Source organism: Triplophysa dalaica, chromosome 4 (genome assembly GCF_015846415.1).
Source record: "Triplophysa dalaica isolate WHDGS20190420 chromosome 4, ASM1584641v1, whole genome shotgun sequence".
Classification (NCBI taxonomy): domain Eukaryota; kingdom Metazoa; phylum Chordata; class Actinopteri; order Cypriniformes; family Nemacheilidae; genus Triplophysa; species Triplophysa dalaica.
Genome location: NC_079545.1, coordinates 2,942,280 through 2,958,992, shown reverse-complemented (window position 1 = coordinate 2,958,992; position 16,713 = coordinate 2,942,280). Strand labels below are relative to the sequence as shown.

At 36.1% G+C, this 16,713-nt stretch overlaps 3 protein-coding genes across 7 annotated transcripts; 2 read left to right on the top strand and 1 right to left on the bottom strand.

The window, feature by feature from the left end:
- Nucleotides 1-291: 291 nt before the first annotated feature.
- plpp7a (phospholipid phosphatase 7a (inactive)) lies at nucleotides 292-3,815 on the bottom strand. 2 transcript variants are annotated; one of them, XR_008906504.1, is made up of 3 exons: nucleotides 3,112-3,815; nucleotides 2,271-2,456; nucleotides 1,408-1,490 (listed from the first exon to the last, which is right to left on the bottom strand). XR_008906504.1 is itself a non-coding variant. In XM_056746182.1 (2 exons), exons 1-2 carry the CDS (start codon nucleotides 3,590-3,592, stop codon nucleotides 1,102-1,104), a joined length of 870 nt encoding a protein of 289 aa, XP_056602160.1. In that variant the 5' UTR covers nucleotides 3,593-3,786; the 3' UTR covers nucleotides 292-1,101. The 2 variants fall into 2 exon arrangements, 1 of the variants encoding a protein (XP_056602160.1); XM_056746182.1 differs by lacking the exon at nucleotides 2,271-2,456 and having other exon boundaries at nucleotides 292-1,490; nucleotides 3,112-3,786.
- Nucleotides 3,816-4,293: 478 nt separating this feature from the next.
- Nucleotides 4,294-7,220, top strand: fam78aa (family with sequence similarity 78 member Aa). 3 transcript variants are annotated; one of them, XM_056746486.1, is made up of 3 exons: nucleotides 4,294-4,666; nucleotides 4,971-5,312; nucleotides 6,144-7,220. In XM_056746486.1, the coding sequence occupies exons 2-3, from the start codon at nucleotides 5,053-5,055 to the stop codon at nucleotides 6,670-6,672; spliced, it is 789 nt and encodes a 262-aa protein (XP_056602464.1). In that variant the 5' UTR covers nucleotides 4,294-4,666; nucleotides 4,971-5,052; the 3' UTR covers nucleotides 6,673-7,220. The 3 variants fall into 3 exon arrangements, with proteins under 3 accessions (XP_056602464.1, XP_056602463.1, XP_056602465.1); XM_056746485.1 differs by having other exon boundaries at nucleotides 4,294-4,801; XM_056746487.1 differs by having other exon boundaries at nucleotides 4,294-5,177.
- A 1,469-nt stretch (nucleotides 7,221-8,689) lies between these two features.
- LOC130419946 (xenotropic and polytropic retrovirus receptor 1-like) lies at nucleotides 8,690-15,679 on the top strand. Of its 2 annotated transcripts, XM_056746968.1 has the most exons (15): nucleotides 8,696-8,795; nucleotides 8,902-8,953; nucleotides 9,493-9,576; nucleotides 9,661-9,845; nucleotides 10,148-10,300; nucleotides 10,385-10,465; nucleotides 10,616-10,697; nucleotides 11,435-11,622; nucleotides 11,700-11,879; nucleotides 13,095-13,263; nucleotides 13,386-13,577; nucleotides 14,633-14,793; nucleotides 15,055-15,191; nucleotides 15,298-15,474; nucleotides 15,543-15,679. In XM_056746968.1, exons 1-15 carry the CDS (start codon nucleotides 8,727-8,729, stop codon nucleotides 15,604-15,606), a joined length of 1,974 nt encoding a protein of 657 aa, XP_056602946.1. In that variant the 5' UTR covers nucleotides 8,696-8,726; the 3' UTR covers nucleotides 15,607-15,679. The 2 variants fall into 2 exon arrangements, with proteins under 2 accessions (XP_056602947.1, XP_056602946.1); XM_056746969.1 differs by lacking the exon at nucleotides 9,493-9,576 and having other exon boundaries at nucleotides 8,690-8,795; nucleotides 9,577-9,845.
- The last annotated feature ends 1,034 nt before the right edge of the window (nucleotides 15,680-16,713 follow it).

The following is a 16,713-nucleotide window of genomic DNA, read 5'->3' as shown; positions in this document are numbered from 1 at the left end:
ATGTCATTTAAATCCTGAATGTTACTAATTTTTTTTGGAACACAAAAAGAAGATATTTTGAGAATTTGGTTTTGTGTTCATACATTAGAAGTCAAAGGGGTCCGGTTTGCATGTATACGTTCTTCAAAATATCTTCTTGTTCTTCCACATATTGAAGAAACTCATAAAAGTGTGGAATGATATGGTGAATGAGAAAATGATAAAAGAATGATTATTTTTGTGTGACTATCCCTTTAAGTTACACCAATGCATACAGCTATTAACATTATTAAATATGAAAGAAATGCAACATAGTTTTATGCGTTTTTTTATTTGTACAATCGTACAAGACTGTTGGTTTACAGTTATCATCCATCACATGGATCATTTACAGGATTCATGTTTTTATGAAAGGCCTGTACTTCAGTGGAATTCATACAAAATGGCACAAATGGGGCTTGCAGAATTTGGAATTTAACAATATACAATTTCCAATTTATGCATGTTTGAATATTACCAATTTTTGAAAGAAAAAGTGAGACATGTGCTTGAAATATTCCGTATAAATACTGATGAAATTTTATTAATACAAATCTGCTACATTCAGTGTAATGTGATATGAATATAACTGGATTTATACCCCGGACAACCTATACAGTCCAAAAAGTCTAAAATTGTCCATAATCTCTCGTAAAGCAGTACACAGTCATTTCATTCACAACTATTCCTCAAATACATCGTAAATATTTCAAAAATTACGTACAATTACAAGAAAATAGAAATCTGACTTGATTATTTATGCTGCATGAGAAAGTCCCTGAGCAGATGTTTCGTTCACAGACTGTGATCATTAAAATCCATCAGCCGATCTATATCTATCACACATACGGGTTATGACGATGTTAGGTGTTAAAACAAATGTGCACCTCATGCTTTTCTTTAACTTTATATTGCTTTGCCAGAAATAAAAATAAAAAAGTCAAATCAGGCTTATGTGCTGTTTAGGGCAATGTTTAAGAAAATAATAACAATGCTGTGGATGTACCTTTAAATATAGGTGGAGGGGACTTTATATATGAAAGACGCAAAGACATTGGAAATCCTTTAGATGACATCCAATGGTCAATAAAATGGGCTCCAATTGAATGTTCCTATGGAAATAAGAGTCTGGCAAGTGTTAGAGGACAACCACACCATCTCCACTAAAGTATAATGGAGGAATCCCAAGGCAAAACCGCACCCGACATCCGTCAGATGATGGCGACCAAGTACGACACGGGATATGCCGACTAGGACAGCCCACAATACCAGCAAAATACGCAAAGGGACTGCTAGCACCAAGTGTGATAACAGGAATTTGGATACCATGGCTGCTCGGCTCGCATGGGCTGCTGGAAAAGAATAGATGTCCATGGCCAAGTAGTCAAGGAAACTGGGTGCCATTTCCCAGGGCCCTTTGCGCTTCACAAGCTTCTGCATGCCTGCTACGGTCATCACATCCAGTAATAGAGCTGCAAAACAATGACATTTTACCTTTGCCGTCATTAAAATACTGAATATTAATTGTCAAATGCTGATTTTATTAGCACACACTCTTAAAATGCAGCATGGCTGCGTCAAATAAGGACAAACCAAACACTTCTAAAGCATGATTTTCCATAGTTGGGTGATAATCCAAAATTTTCCAAGTGCTGATTTCAGAATTGTCACATTCATTTGAATTGGACATTCCTACAATATACAGCCGTGGAAAATATTTAGAGACAATTTATATTAGTTTTTTAGTTTTTCTGAATTTACTATTTATAGGTACACTCTTAAAAAAAGGCTCTTTGATTCCATAGACGAACCTTTTGGTTCCATAAAGATACTTTAACATCTGAAGAACCTTTAACATCGAAGAACCTTTCTGTTTAACAAAAAGTTATTTGCCGAAAAAGGTTCTTAAGATAATAAAGAGTAAGAAAAATGTGTTCTTTAAAGAACGTTCTCTGTGGAACCATTTAGGTACCTTTATTTTTAAGAGAGTATGTGTTAAGAGATCACTTAAGTTTCATTGTGTAAACAACAAACAGTATTTCTCTCAAATTTCAAGTGAAAATATTGTTTCTATTTGCATGTATTTCCAGAAAATGAAAACTGGAGAAACAGGTCAGAATAACAGAAAAAATGATCTGTATCTTTTCAAATACGGCACAGAAAACAGGTTCATATTCACTTTTAAGCAATACAACAGTAATATTTCTACAAGAATTTAGAATAAATGTAAAAAATATTTTTTACGTGATAACCTCATTTTTTTTGACAGTTTTCATGTGTCTTGTCATGCCGTCAGTCTTTCACTTTATGTCACTCCTGAAGTTTGATTTTGTTAAAATTCAACAGACACTGGACTGGAATGACCACAAAACATCTCGAAATGGTGAAAAAAAATATATTTGGAACGATCTCTTTTTTTCCACGGCTGTAGCTGTAGACTGAAATGAAACATGAAAATCAAAGTAGTTAAAACATTTTTTATGCATTAATATTTAAGAGATAGTCTAAACATAAATAAATCTTGTGTCAGTATGCAATGAACTAACATGTGTCTGTCAATGAGCACACACATCCGTCTGTATTCCCTTATCCACTGACCTACAAACCCAACAGCATCTACCAGGATTTCAAAACAGACCCTCTGTGCTGGCATATTGTGAACACTCACCTCAAATTTATGTCAGATGCTTATCACTGACCAACTGAACATGAAGAAAATCTCATTCAAGGTCCTGATACTCATTCTTTCATTGGCAATTATAACATTCTTTTGTCAATCCTATAGAAATTATAATTTCATAGACCTATAAATTTGAACCCCATTAATACCACGTACGTCCATATTTAAGAAGGTTTTACAAATCTGAGTATATTAATATATAATTAGACTATCCTGTTTGTGTGATTCTAAATGTAATCTTGTTGTTTTTTCTTCACTTTGAGTCCATCTAAGTATTTATTTTAATGATTGTTCTTCATTCAGACCACCCTGACGCTCGTCTAGAGCCAGATCAAAATAGTAATGTTTATATAGCGACCCACATTTTGAGAGTCAGATACCAAGCATTAGTATTCTCGTGCCAAAAAACTCACCTAGTAGCAAATTGACCAAAACCTCTTGACCTGCCAACGTGTTGCTTCTCGTCAGACACACAATTGTCCCGAAAATCCACGGGATGCCATGTCCGGTGAGCGCGAGCAGCTTCACCATAGAGCGCACGCTTCCCCAAGATGATGTCGTGTGCGCGCACACACCGACCCTCTTGGACAAGCAGATGTCTATGGCCAGAAGAGAGTTTATAGCAATTCCTTTGAACGAGGGATTCAGTTGCATGCAATCTTCTTCTGGCATCTCCTTATTGTCTTTATTATTTTCGGCAGACTCGTTTTGTGCACTCTCGCTCGGCGGGTTCTGGCTCGGCTGGGGTCTCTGCGACGGCCTCCGCGCGGTGCCGCGCGCTTCAGCGGTAGCGCTCTTCAGAGGCTGATTTAGAGACATGAACTCCGGTCTGTTCAGCACATTGTTACGCGCCTTCACCCTGGATCTAGTCTGGTTCGCGGGCATCTTGCTCATCTGAGGACCTTTTAGTCTAAATGTATTTTGGTGTCCCGTTCGTCACAATGAGAGTCAGTCTAGCAGGTCCATAGCCCGATCATGTCTTGCTCTGTTCTCAGTGTTGCGACTTCTATTCCAGTTACACTATAAATAGACATACCAGCCGCCTGGACACATGAGACGCAACAACATGTCGGTTTCACGCAGTGCACTGTTAAAACCAAGCATAACAAGCCATATTGAACTCTAGTAATCGAAATGCCTCTTCTTTTAATACGCGAAATAAATAAATAAAAAGACAGACGGACAGATAGTCCTGGATAGAAAGATAGATAATATGATAATATATTAGGATATAGGTTAGTCCTATGTATTATAATTGCTATTAATATTATTGCTAAGTAGGCATATCATTTATTAACAATAATACAAAACACCAACTCCTATTTATAATAAAAATAAGATTGATCATAATAATTGGTAAAATAACAGTGATTATTATTATTGGCTATATTTGTATGTTGAAATGCTTTAGATTGCTAGTTTTTCGGGGAAAGGGTTAAATTCAGTTAAGATTGAAATCGTGCTTATGGGTTCCAAAAGTGAACTTCTCTTTACCGATAATACTCCGACTCTTACACAAATAATGGGAAACTACACTACCCAGGATGCAAAATCTCCCCAGGAAGGGAAGTCTTATTCTAAGCCGCTTTGATAAAAAAAGCCAACAGCTGAAGTATTGTGTTTCACGAGAGGAACCTGACTACCCTTAAATAGGGCAAGGGCGAAAGAAAGTAACCCGACTGGTCACCCACTGCCACTTTAAATCTCACCCGATAATGACGTGGAATTTAAGAAAACCGCTTATAGTTTTGGCATCAGAAAATTGGATCGCAAGTTGTGGCAGAAGACGCAGCACGGGAGACGAGATGTAACTGCCTCTATGGATTTATACTTTACCAAGTCATGTTGTATTTTTTTGTTTAATTTTGCGATGGACATTGGTTTTCATATTATGGAGCTACAATCCACGCAGGTGTTGACTAGAGCGTAATTGGTCGTAATGCCGAACAATTGGATGGAACGTAACAGGTGTTCCTCGGATATTTTTTATTTCATATCAAATACGCGCATGAGCTGACAAATTTCAAATAAATATAGGCTATAGTTGCATATTTGTTACATTTCATTTTTATTTAAGGATGCCGTTTATAACCCATACTTAGGGTAAGGCTACATTTATTCTATTGTTAAAATTCAGCTAACTTTATAGAGGAAAAGGCTTTATAAACGCAGAGAAATGACAGTCATAAAATTAAGCGTTCTTATACAGTACAAATAAAACCTGAAACCTTGAAGCTGTTGATCTAGTCCTTTTGGTTATTGGCATATCCAGAATCATGTCATGCGCCCAGCTTCTCCCCTGATGAGTATTGATCATTGGATCCTGATGGGTGTTGCTGTTGACGGACTCCACCATGGGATGTGTACACAGCGTAAAACTGAAACCAAGCTTTCAGGAAAACATCACAGTTCTGGACCTGCAAGCTTCCATCGATCCCAGTCCGACTGTCATCGATGAATCCTCCAATGTGGTTCTGAGGTACCGCACGCCTTACTTCAGGGCTTCAGCTCAGGTTCAGGTTCCCCCCATAGTGTGTAAAGAGATCTGGACTGTTGGCTGGATCCAAGCTTGCAATCAAATGGACTTCTTCAATGCATATGAAAACCAAGGAGTGTGAGTAGAAACTGAGTTAAAGTATTGGACATAAAAATCTCAGTTTTCTGCATGTGGAAAGATGTTGCATGGGAACTGCGACGGGATGGTTTTTGTTAGTGATGTTTATCGACCAGTTTCCTGGGATTGTTTCCCAAACGGGAGGAAAGTGGAACACCCCCCAGCGGGACAAAGGCTTGTCATTTACAAGCGTCAGTTTCAAAAGATATAACCAAGCCTTTGTTATACCAAAATAATTCACAGTTTTCATGATATGCTAACATTTATTGATATTCACATGATATTCATTTTCCAAGAAATTACACTTGATCGCTATTAAAAGGAAACCTTACCCAAAAATAAAAATAGTTCATCATCTGCTTACTCTCATGTCATTCCAAACCTGTATGACTTTCTTACTTCTGCAGAGATATTTTAAAGAATGATGTTGACCAAATAACATTGCCCCATATTGACTTCCATTGTGTGAACACAAAACCACAGAGGCATTTCTCAAAATATCTTATACTTTGACTCATATACAGGTTTTTATTGACATGAGGGTAAATAAATGACAGAATTGTTCTCTTTAAGGGGACCCTTTGTATTCTTTTGTTTTAAAACGCCCAAGTTCTCTTGTTTGGTTTAACGTTAACACATACCAGTCTGTTTTTGTGTGCTGAGATGGGGGCGGATTGCAAATATTAGTCTAACCCTCATTCAGGAGATTTTCTTCTAAAAGGCAACATACTTATACAGATAAACTATCAAAACTCACTGACACTAGATAACTTTTCTATAGTTTTTCCTATATTAATGTCCTGTTGATAAAGTATCATCATTCTCCTTCAGATCCAGCTGGGAACTTCCGGAGCTAAAATGCGGGCACATCCAAGCAATCAGTGATTCTGACGGCGTACATTATCCTTGGTATGGCTGCACCACCGAACTGTACACAATCGTGGGTCCTACTAAGAAAAGAACCAAACTCACCATCAGTATGAACGATAACTTCTGCCCAAGTGTTACCTGGAGCGTCCCTGTGGGCACCACCAGCAGTCCTCCTCTCCTCAGCTCCATCCAAAGGGACCAGCGCTTCACCACTTGGCTGGTAGCCATGAAGGAAGCTAGCGGTGAGATGGTTTTACTGAGAACAATCCGCTGGAGAATGCAGCTGTCCATTAAAGTGGATCCAAAGAAGCCTCTGGGCAAAAGAGCCGTACTTGTGGAGCCCCTGATCCAGGAAGAGCCTCAAGTCTTGGTGAAGAACGAACCCATCCCATTAAATGCCTTAGATATGCCTAACGCAAATGACGCCCAGGTTTTGATATGGCACCCGAGAGATGGAAGACCTATTTTAGTCATCCCTCCAAAATATTGAACTTTAATGTTTGAAGCTTATTTAAATCAGGGTATGAAGTGAATGAGTGATAATATGATCAACAGGGTTATTGATTTAATGTTTAAATTTTTTGATGGTTGGTATAGGCTTTATTTAAACACTTTTTTGTATTGTAGAGAAGCCTGAGAATATTTTAGTGTCTGATTATTTTAATATTTGTAATTTGTAACATTTTGTGGCCTTTAAATACTGTACGTCACTCTGGAGTGAAATGTTGCTTTTGTCTTATACTGTATTTCTAGTGCATGTCAAATTGAAATCGGACTGTATGAGCTCATATGCATTTTTATATTTGAGGCATATTATTTTTCAGAAATGACAAAAGTTTTACAAACTACTGATAATGTTGCCTTTTGTTTTTATTTAGTTACAGAAGACACATTTGCCAACATCTCACATGTAACTTGTGTCCGTATATGTTTTATGAGATTAAGACTAAACTAGTACTGTGAATAATTTCTTTTTCAAAATTTGAAGAGACGGTAAGGTTTGCTGGAGCACAAGATGTTTCAGGTACTTTCAGCCACTCATTTTTATAGATTTTGGGAATTTTGGGAATTAGACCATACCTGTCTAATGTATTTTCATGTGTGACAATAAATTCACATGGTTTTGTTGTCATAATATTGATACTCAAAAAACAAAGTCCAATCATTACAAAAGACACAATGGGAATTCAGCTTTGGGCTGTTGGTTTAGATACAAAGTCTTCATTTAATCTCCCTCGAGTTGTTTCAAATCTGTTTAAATGTATTTGTTCTGATGAACACAGAGACAGGTATTTGGAAGAATGCTTATAACCAAACTGTTTGGTGCTTTCCTACATTCTTCAAAATATCTTATTTTTTGTTCAACAGAATTTGCAAGTGTGAGTAAATGATGACAGAATTTTCATTCATAACTCCTTCAGTTTACAATGATATTCTAGAGAATTGTGCTTTCAATCTTTTAGCAGCACTTTGGTCAGGACCCCTTTCTTTTCCCACATGACAATGTCTCTGTAGGATTGAATCAGTCAAGCGTGGAATAAAAGTGAATAAAGTCCAGACCTGAACCTTTGAGCCAAACACTCAACACCAAAACCCATCAATGACTTAGACACGGTAGAGTCACTTCAGAACAAAAAAGGCTCTTTCAAAACTCTTCTAACAAAGATGGAAACAAACTTCTCTAATATGGTATTTTATAATATAGAATTAATGTTGTTTTAAGTGGAATTGTTGAAATAAATAAATAAGTTTAGTAGGCATCCCAACACTTTTGTCCATATAGTGTAGGTCACTTAAAACATATTTAAACATATTTAAAATGATCTACAAAAACCCCAGGTGTGAATCCAATTGGCTAATTGTAATCCAAATGACACAAACTTTTGTGTTTGTAAGCAACCTCTCAAGTGGGACCAAGTGACCTGATTCTAAAATACTCTAGGTTGTCCTCCTTTTACAGTATTTGAATTAATTCTTTTAATCTTTAAAGTCAGTCTAAGGCCGTTCGCAATATTATTGTAGATAAACAAGAAGTGTCAGTAAGCCAATACCCAAAATTAGTCACTTTACAGAATGTTTTTGCATAATTTGACATTGCAGTGGGACTTTCAGATACATTTAAAGACATAATGTTGCAGAACGTTTTGTGGATTGTTTATTATGATAAATAGGATACAGTTTTCTGCATCGCAGATGCATGCCAAGTTTAGTTTATGTCATCACTGATACCCAACAATTTGCACACTCATTTTCTCAGATAAGAATGTTTTCTTTACAAAGACTTGTTTATTATGATACAACACTCCCAGGTTGTCAGTTTGAGCCTGTCATCTCACTGAATTGAGAGGAGACTTAAGACACATCACATAATACGTATATATGACAAGTGTGTTAAAATGCTGAGATGTGCTGTTGAATTATTAATGAGTTTAGTCATTCTTTGTGCTCCTGCACTGTGACAGTCCCGCCCTCTCATTCTTCATGAGATGAACATACATGGAAAAACACCGAAACTTGTTTAGTGCATGTTTACAGGAAGCTCAAATGAGACTTTCAGACCAACCGGCTTTACAAATGATTCCAGAATGGAAAAAGCAGTACATTTGTTATGAGGTGAGTTTAGGTGCTTGGGAACATTCTTCACATTTATAACCACATCTAAAGATTTGATGGTTGCTGCATTATACGGCGAATAACAATAAAAAACATTATATTACAGAAACTGAAGACTGTTCTGAATAGTGCGGGCAGGTTTGGCATTCTTCATCATGGTAAGAGCATTGAAATGCTGGTTATGTTTTTTGTGTCTCATTATTGAAATGCGTATTTTGCTTGTTTACTTGATATTATATCACAGTGAGATCAGTATAGGTTTATAAAATAGAGTTTTAATAAACTGTGTACAAATTTTCAAATCAAAGTGGTGCTAAAGCTGCATTTTTTCAACCACTTTAAATTCAATTACAGATGAAGAAAATTGAACTGAATATCTCAAACTCAATATTTGAGGCACATTTACGACCGTCATAAACAACAGTGTTAGAATTTCATGAATTATTCCCATTGAAATGAAATAATACATTTTGACTTTCCACGGCAGGTATCCTTATATAAAAGGTGATGCCGGTCAAATGAATCATTCATAGCCTCGCAAAGTTGAATGTTTAATAAGGGCAAGGCATAAGTTGTTGTTGTGAATGACAATATTGAAGCGAATAATATGATACCTGTACAGTGCATGAAATGAATCAACCACAAAGGAAAAAAGTATTCATGTGAGGGGTTGGAATCACATTTTATACATTCGCAGATGATAACAATCGAAAGCAACCCAGGGAAGAGTTCTTTAGGAACTGTGAGCAGGAGCTGAACAAGGTGAACCTCTTCTTTTCAGGTACACCTCTCGTGTGAGCAAAACATAATGTGAAACACATGTGAAAATGTGTATTTACATGTCAAGATCTCTGAATATTATCAGAAAGACTATCAGAAGCTCACAGCAGACTGGCGACTTTTAAGATCGAAGCTCGAGAGGTTTCTGGATCTGAGGTTCGAGGTGATATCAGACGCTCAGATGTCAAAAGCACAACCGACAATATAAAACACATTAAAATGGCAGTTGGGGAGCTTTATCTGAGTCTGGCCTTTCTGCAAAAATACCAGGTAGGCATCTCGGGTACATACGCTATATATTTGGTAAATTACAGATCCTTTCATTGTAAAACTAAATCGCATTCAAATAATAATAGTAATCCCAAATGTACACTGTTTGGTTTAAAAGTTTAAGGTCCCTAGACCCTAAAAGTGTCTCTTGTCTATACAAAGTTTTGACCGTAACACATAGCCTTATAGGTTGAAAATTAGTTCGGCTACATTCTTTCTTCCACAAAACACAAAAGAAGATATTTTGAAGAAAGTCATACAGGTTATTGAAACTGTACAATGTACTGAAAATGTTTCCTTAGGAGTTTAATTACAGGTGTTTCTGCAAGATCACTGTGATGTACGATTCAAAGTTTGCTTCTGAATATGGCCTGAAATGGAGAAACGAGCGACTTGATTTGTCTCTGCTGAACACCGAGCAGAAAAAATGTGAACATCTCATGTCTAAACTGGAGGTGAGAAAATAGCACCTGCGCTGGCTGTTCCAAGTGTTTCAGTACAGACAGACCCTGGATCAGTTACTGAATGTTTTCGCATAGATCTTTATGCTTCAGCTGGAGGGGGGTGACAAAATCAGAGCAATGAAAAGACTTGAAGTGCCACAAATAGGCTCGACGGCGGTAAGGGAAAACAGCCTCAAACACAGTTAAAGTCATAACATACATGTAGACTTATTCTTCATACATTCAAAACTTTGGCTTAATATTAGTCATTGGAAAAAAATGTTTATTTCTGAATCCCTGAACAGTTTCTCTTTTTTCTGCATAAAGACAGTTGGACAGTGGGTTATGTTTCGGATTGGCTTTGCATGCGGCCTAATCCTTGTGCTACTAACAATTATTGCTTTCCGAGGTAAGTAAGGTTTATTTTTTTAACTATTTTTAACCGTTTCTCCAATGTTTCTGTAAACTGTAAGCAAACATATAATATATACTGCACACTACAGTTCAAAAGTTTAGGGTCACTCATTCTTAAGTAATAATTTTATAGATGTAATTATGAGAATTACAACATTCGCATACGTCCGATGTGTAATAATATACATAACAATGTCTTCAGAGGTGTATGAAGACCTCATATAATGAAGCGTTATGTTTTTATTACCTTAGAATGAGCTATTTCTATCTACATACACCCTGGATCCCCTTTCATGGAATTCGTCATGTTGTTTCCACAGTAGCTCTAAACGGACAAAATACTCTACAGAACGTGTTACGTAAATACGTTATCACCTTTGGCAAATAAGCAAAAACGTGATGAGATCTTAAGTTCTGTGTCAACCACCTTAGTGCTTCGACAGGGAGGGGTGGAGTGAGCCGTTCGTTGCAATTCGCAACCCCACCATTAGATGCCAGAAAATCCCCACATTGCTCCTTTTGAAAAAAACTGTTCTTTTGTAAAGAAAACAATCATATTTTGATCTACAAAGCCAATTTCAGATATTTAATGATCAACGGAAACATTTCACACAAATGACCCTAAACTTTTAAACTGTAATATATATATGTTTTATTATTAGGTGATTTATACTTCAAGATTTTTTATAATTATTTGCAATTTTAGTAAAAACTGTTATCTTGCCTGGAAAGTTTGGATTGAAACAGATCTGGATCTCCTGAGGCCTCAGCTGCAGCTATATAAGGGAAGTTTTCTCCTTATTGAGTTTTTATTCCTGATGGGTCTAAACCTGTACTGCTACAGCGCATCAGCAATAAATCACACGCTCATCTTTGGACTGGATCCCAGAGACCATCTCTCACACTACCATATTTTTGAAGTAAGCATTGCTTTTTTAAGCATTTTTTATGTATTTATTGCCCTAAGGCCTTATATATCTCACCTGTGCTGCTGTAGATGGCCGGAGGTCTGACCGTGTGCTGGTGTGCTAGTGTACTGGCCAGTCTCCATCCTCCAGTACTGTCAATCCCACAGCAGCTCCACCCTCTACTCTTGTACAGTTTCCTCCTGGTTCTGCTTTTAAACCCACTCTCCATATTTTACGGCGAAGCTCGCCGTTGGCTCACGGTGATGATGGTAGCTAGCAACACTGGGGTCAGGGGTTTGATTCCCATGGACACCCTCATGAAACATAAAAAATAGTTTGCATTCACTTTAGGTAGCTTTGAATTGAAGTGTCTACTACGTAAATGTATGAATGTATATACTGTATTAATTTAAATACACTTAAACATTTTTTTGTGCATGTTCTTTATTTTCCTTCATTCATTAAATCCCTATAAGATGAATAATATGCCATGATGGTATTGTTAAAGGGAAAGTTCTCCCCACACCCCAAAATAAATTCTGTTAAAATTTATTCACCCTCATGTAGCATATGACTGATGTGATTTTAATTTACTAAAATTAAAACTTTGATAATCTTTATTTTTATTGAAATCAAATAAAAGATTGTCCTAAAAATGATTGGAAAATTAAACGTTGCTTCAAAAATAAACTAAAATAAGGCACTCAAATTATAATAATAATTAAATAATAATAAATGAATCTTAACTAAATAAAAATCTTAACTAAACTAAATAAGTAGGCTAAGTACTAAAATGACAAAAGTGTTTAGAATTGTTAACAAAAAAAAGAAGAAGAATTGTTAAACTAAAATGAACATAAAAATCTAAACATTTAAGCTGGTTTATTATATTTATAAATCTAAAAACAAAACTATAATAGCTCTGCTATGGAACACAAAAAAATATATTTTGGAAAATGTGTTTTTTAGGTCCATACGATGGACGTCAAGTTTGAAATGACATGAGGAGGAATAAACATTCACAGAATTTTAACATTTTTAAGTGCACATCCCATATGCTTAATTCTCTTTGAAAGGGGGTTTTAAAGGAGATTTCGTAATATAAAATAAAACATAGAATATTGTATAAACCAATTTGGATTTGTTTTTGGTTTAAAATATGATTACATTTATTCATTTAGCATGACTTTAGTCCAAAACATTTGTTACTTAACATATCATATTTTCATAACTTGCTAAAACGTTTAGTTTCATTACAACACATGCTGTTTGATTTACCATTTCATTTCATTCCTGCTTGTGAGGCAAATCAAATGCATAATGTGCTTTAATTACTCTTAAATGCTCCTTTTAATGTTATCTTTTTGTGCCTCGCTGTCTTTTGAGTCAGAATGTACTAACAGCACAAATTTTATCAATGCAATACATCAAATATACAGTACACTATGCACTATCCACATGCATTAAATGAAACCTTATTGCAGTGTAAGGTTTTGGCAGCGCCTTTCCAGCCTGTGGGTTTTGCAGAATGCTGGCTAGCCGACCAATTCAACAGCCTTAGCCCTCTGTTTATTGGCCTGAGGGATCTGCTGTGCTTCTACACCTGTCAGATCAACTGGACAGATATGTGGTCTGCTAACTCTCCATATGCAGGTATAAGACATTGTCTGATCTTTACACTGGTAGTGTTTTTGTAAATATATGTAGAATGGGTTTAGTATTTAAGAATCCTGTTCAGTTTATCCTGATGATGTCTATTCGTCTGTTTGTTTCAGTGAGTTTGGATTGTGGATGGTACAGTATTGCTGTCAGCTGTCTGATCCAGTGTTTTCCACCATGGCTCAGGTTTGCTCAATGCCTCAGGTGCTTTTGGGACACAGGTCACATGCTCCATCTCCTAAATGCAGGAAAATACTTCACTGTTTTCCTTATGGTCATCTTCGCCGGCCTCTACAACGTGGCAAGAGGTACACAATAAAATGAAAGGGTTTATTTCAGGATTCATCTTATTCCTGCAACGTTATATGTAGTAACTTTAAAAGGTTCATATATATATATATATATATATATAGCCGCGGGAAAAATTAACGGACCATTCCAAACGATTAATTAATCAGCATATCTAGATGAATTGTGGTCATTCCAGTCCAGTGTTGTTGAAACCCAACCTCAGTAGTGATGTAAAGTCATCCAACAGCAATGTGAAAGACTGACAAAATCCAGGTTATCATAAAAAAATTATTTCAAAACTTTTACTAGTATTGTTTGAAAGTGAATATGAACTTGTTTTTGCAGTATTTTTGGTCTGAAAAACACAGAGCATCTTTTCTGTTATTTTGACCTGTTTCTCCAGTTTTCATTTTTTGCAAATAATTGCAAACAGAAACATTGAGAAATAGTGTTAGTAGTTTACAGAACAAAGCAAAGATGATCATTTTACCTAAACACACCTATAGTTAATTCCCTATTTTTTTCTGCTGGTTTATATATAAATCAGGGTTATTCCATCATATATTCACTTTTGAACTGATCCCAGAATGCATGTAAAACATCAATGTTGTGTTTTTTACACATGAATATGAACCTCATTCATATTCTTTGCAGTATTCTGCAAACAAATACATTTGACATTTTATTCAGACTTTTTAAAATACTATTTAGGGGGAAATGATGTCACTTTTTTGTGGATATTTTGTGAACAGACTACATTTCTTCCAAATAGTCTTTTTAAAAGTCTGAATAAAATGTAAAATATATTTACAGAAAATGTAATCTGGAAAAAAGAGGCAAAGTTTTCAGACTTCGAATACATACATATATATATTCTTTACAATATTATTGGACGCTAACAGAGCTGCTATGCTTTTTGCAGTGCTATTTGGAATTTTTTGTGTATTAACAGCTGGTTAATTAATAAATGTCTCTAAACTATTTTAAATCACAAATGTGGTCTTAAAAAGACAAATCCTGCAGATACTCTTAGGGATTGTGGATCTTGCTTAGTCTTGTGTGTTTGTGTCAGAGCGATCTGCCCTGGTCATGGAGGTGAAGATCTACCTGTACATATGGGCTGTGGTTACCTGTATGGGTGTTGTAGTCACTGTGAGCTGGGATTTAAAGATGGATTGGGGGTTACTCCATGGAAACAGTCTGCTGAAAGAAGAGCTTCTGTACTCCCATCAGGTGAAGGAAACTGCTCCAATGGGTATTTTTATAAAAAGTTAAATAAAAGCGTTGCTTTCAATCTGTGTTAAAATAAAAGGGATAGAAAAGTAGTTGGTGTGGATGGAAATATATTGACAGTACAGCCTTGATCAAATCACATGGACGGTGTTGTTAAGTTTCAGGCTGAAAGTTGTTGTAAATCTGTTAGTGGTAAAAGGGTGAAAATGACCCACCGAGACCCTTAAAGAGTCTTTTATGATGTAGGATTTGCTCTTTCAGCTGTACTACTATGCAGCCATGCTGGCAGACGTGCTGTTGCGGGTCTCCTGGGCTATAAACATCCTCCTCGCTCAGATGAAGGATTCAACTGCAGCTGCCACAGCGTGCACCATTCTGACTTCACTGGAGGTCCTCAGGTTCGTGTCACAGACAGCAGCATTAGGATGCTGCGAGATGCTGTTATACCATATATAACTGATTATGGATGATGGATTCATTCATGTTTCTTTCTTGTCCAACCAGACGTTGTATTTGGAATCTCTTTCGGCTGGAAAACGAGCAGTTGAAAAACTATGAGAAATGTTGTGCCGTGCGGGACTTTTGGAGCAACTTAAAACATCTGGAGAAAGATCAGGACGAACAAAATCACAAAATCACCCTTCATTCCAAAACATGCTGTTTCTCTTCAATAAAGCAGAGGTTATTGTCAGCACAAACAGAATGTAGGCAAATACTTTATTTTCTTACCATTTTTTTTCATTTTGCAGAACCAAGACAAAGGAAGGAAAAGCTTTTGGTGGAATAAACGCAGAGCAGCATCCGTGTATATGAGGAAGAACATTTGAGTGGCCTGACAGCAAGTCTGTGGTGTGTCTGAGATGTTGTATCGTGGAACGCAGATAAGCAAATGAGTTAGATAAGAAAACAATTATCAGCCAGTCTCTGTTTGTCTGTAACTGTCTGTGTCATTCCTGTTATGCAGTACTACCTTTTATCTCTGTAGCTTTTAAAAATAAATCGACTTACCATGTTTTTTAAAGGTCCAATGTATGAAGTTGCAAACAATGGCTCACTCTACCCCCCTGTCTTTTGAAGCACTATGGCGGCTCTTACAGGACAAAGATGTCGTCACGCTTTACTTTCTTTGCCGAAGGAGATGACATATTTACAAAACGTGCTCTGTAGTTTGTCCATTTAGGGCTACTGTAGAAACAACATTCCACGCAAGGGGCCCCGTGGTGTATGTAGATAGAAATAACTCATTCTAAGATAATAAAAACATAACTCTTCATTATCTGAAGACATAGTTATGTATATTATATTGCATTTCTGTCAATAGATCCTCCAAAAATGAACACAGTTGACCTTTAATAAAAAACAAAAATTGCTCAATGCAGCATGCAGAAAAAAACATAAAATGCTGAATTCGCTATCAAAGCATTGCTATGTTTGTTGACCAGTCCAACATAATGACGTTGGATCAACCAATAAGCTTTCTTTGGTGCGGAAATACCTGTTTGACCGATCAATGATAGACAGGTTTGACAAAAGTAATTAAAAAAGATTACGTATTGATATCTAACAGGATTGCACAGTGATGGACTGACGGTTACTATTTTAATATTTATAATCTATAAATTAAGACAAATATGCTAGGAACAAGTAGACCAAACTCTATGTATATAAACATGTGTTTAGCACCAACTGATTGCTAGCTTTCATGATAACTGTAAGCATTGTAGTATAAATTGAATACTTGTACAGTTTTCCTTTCTTATTATTTTAATTCCAATTTCTATTACATATAGATTTTCATTATAATAAATATTTCAAATAGTCCAGTTTTATCATACCCAACCTTCCTTTTAGGCATTTCTATATTCTAAGCTTTTGATATTATAGTATAATGACAGATGTTTGCGTTTTGGATGCTGAATA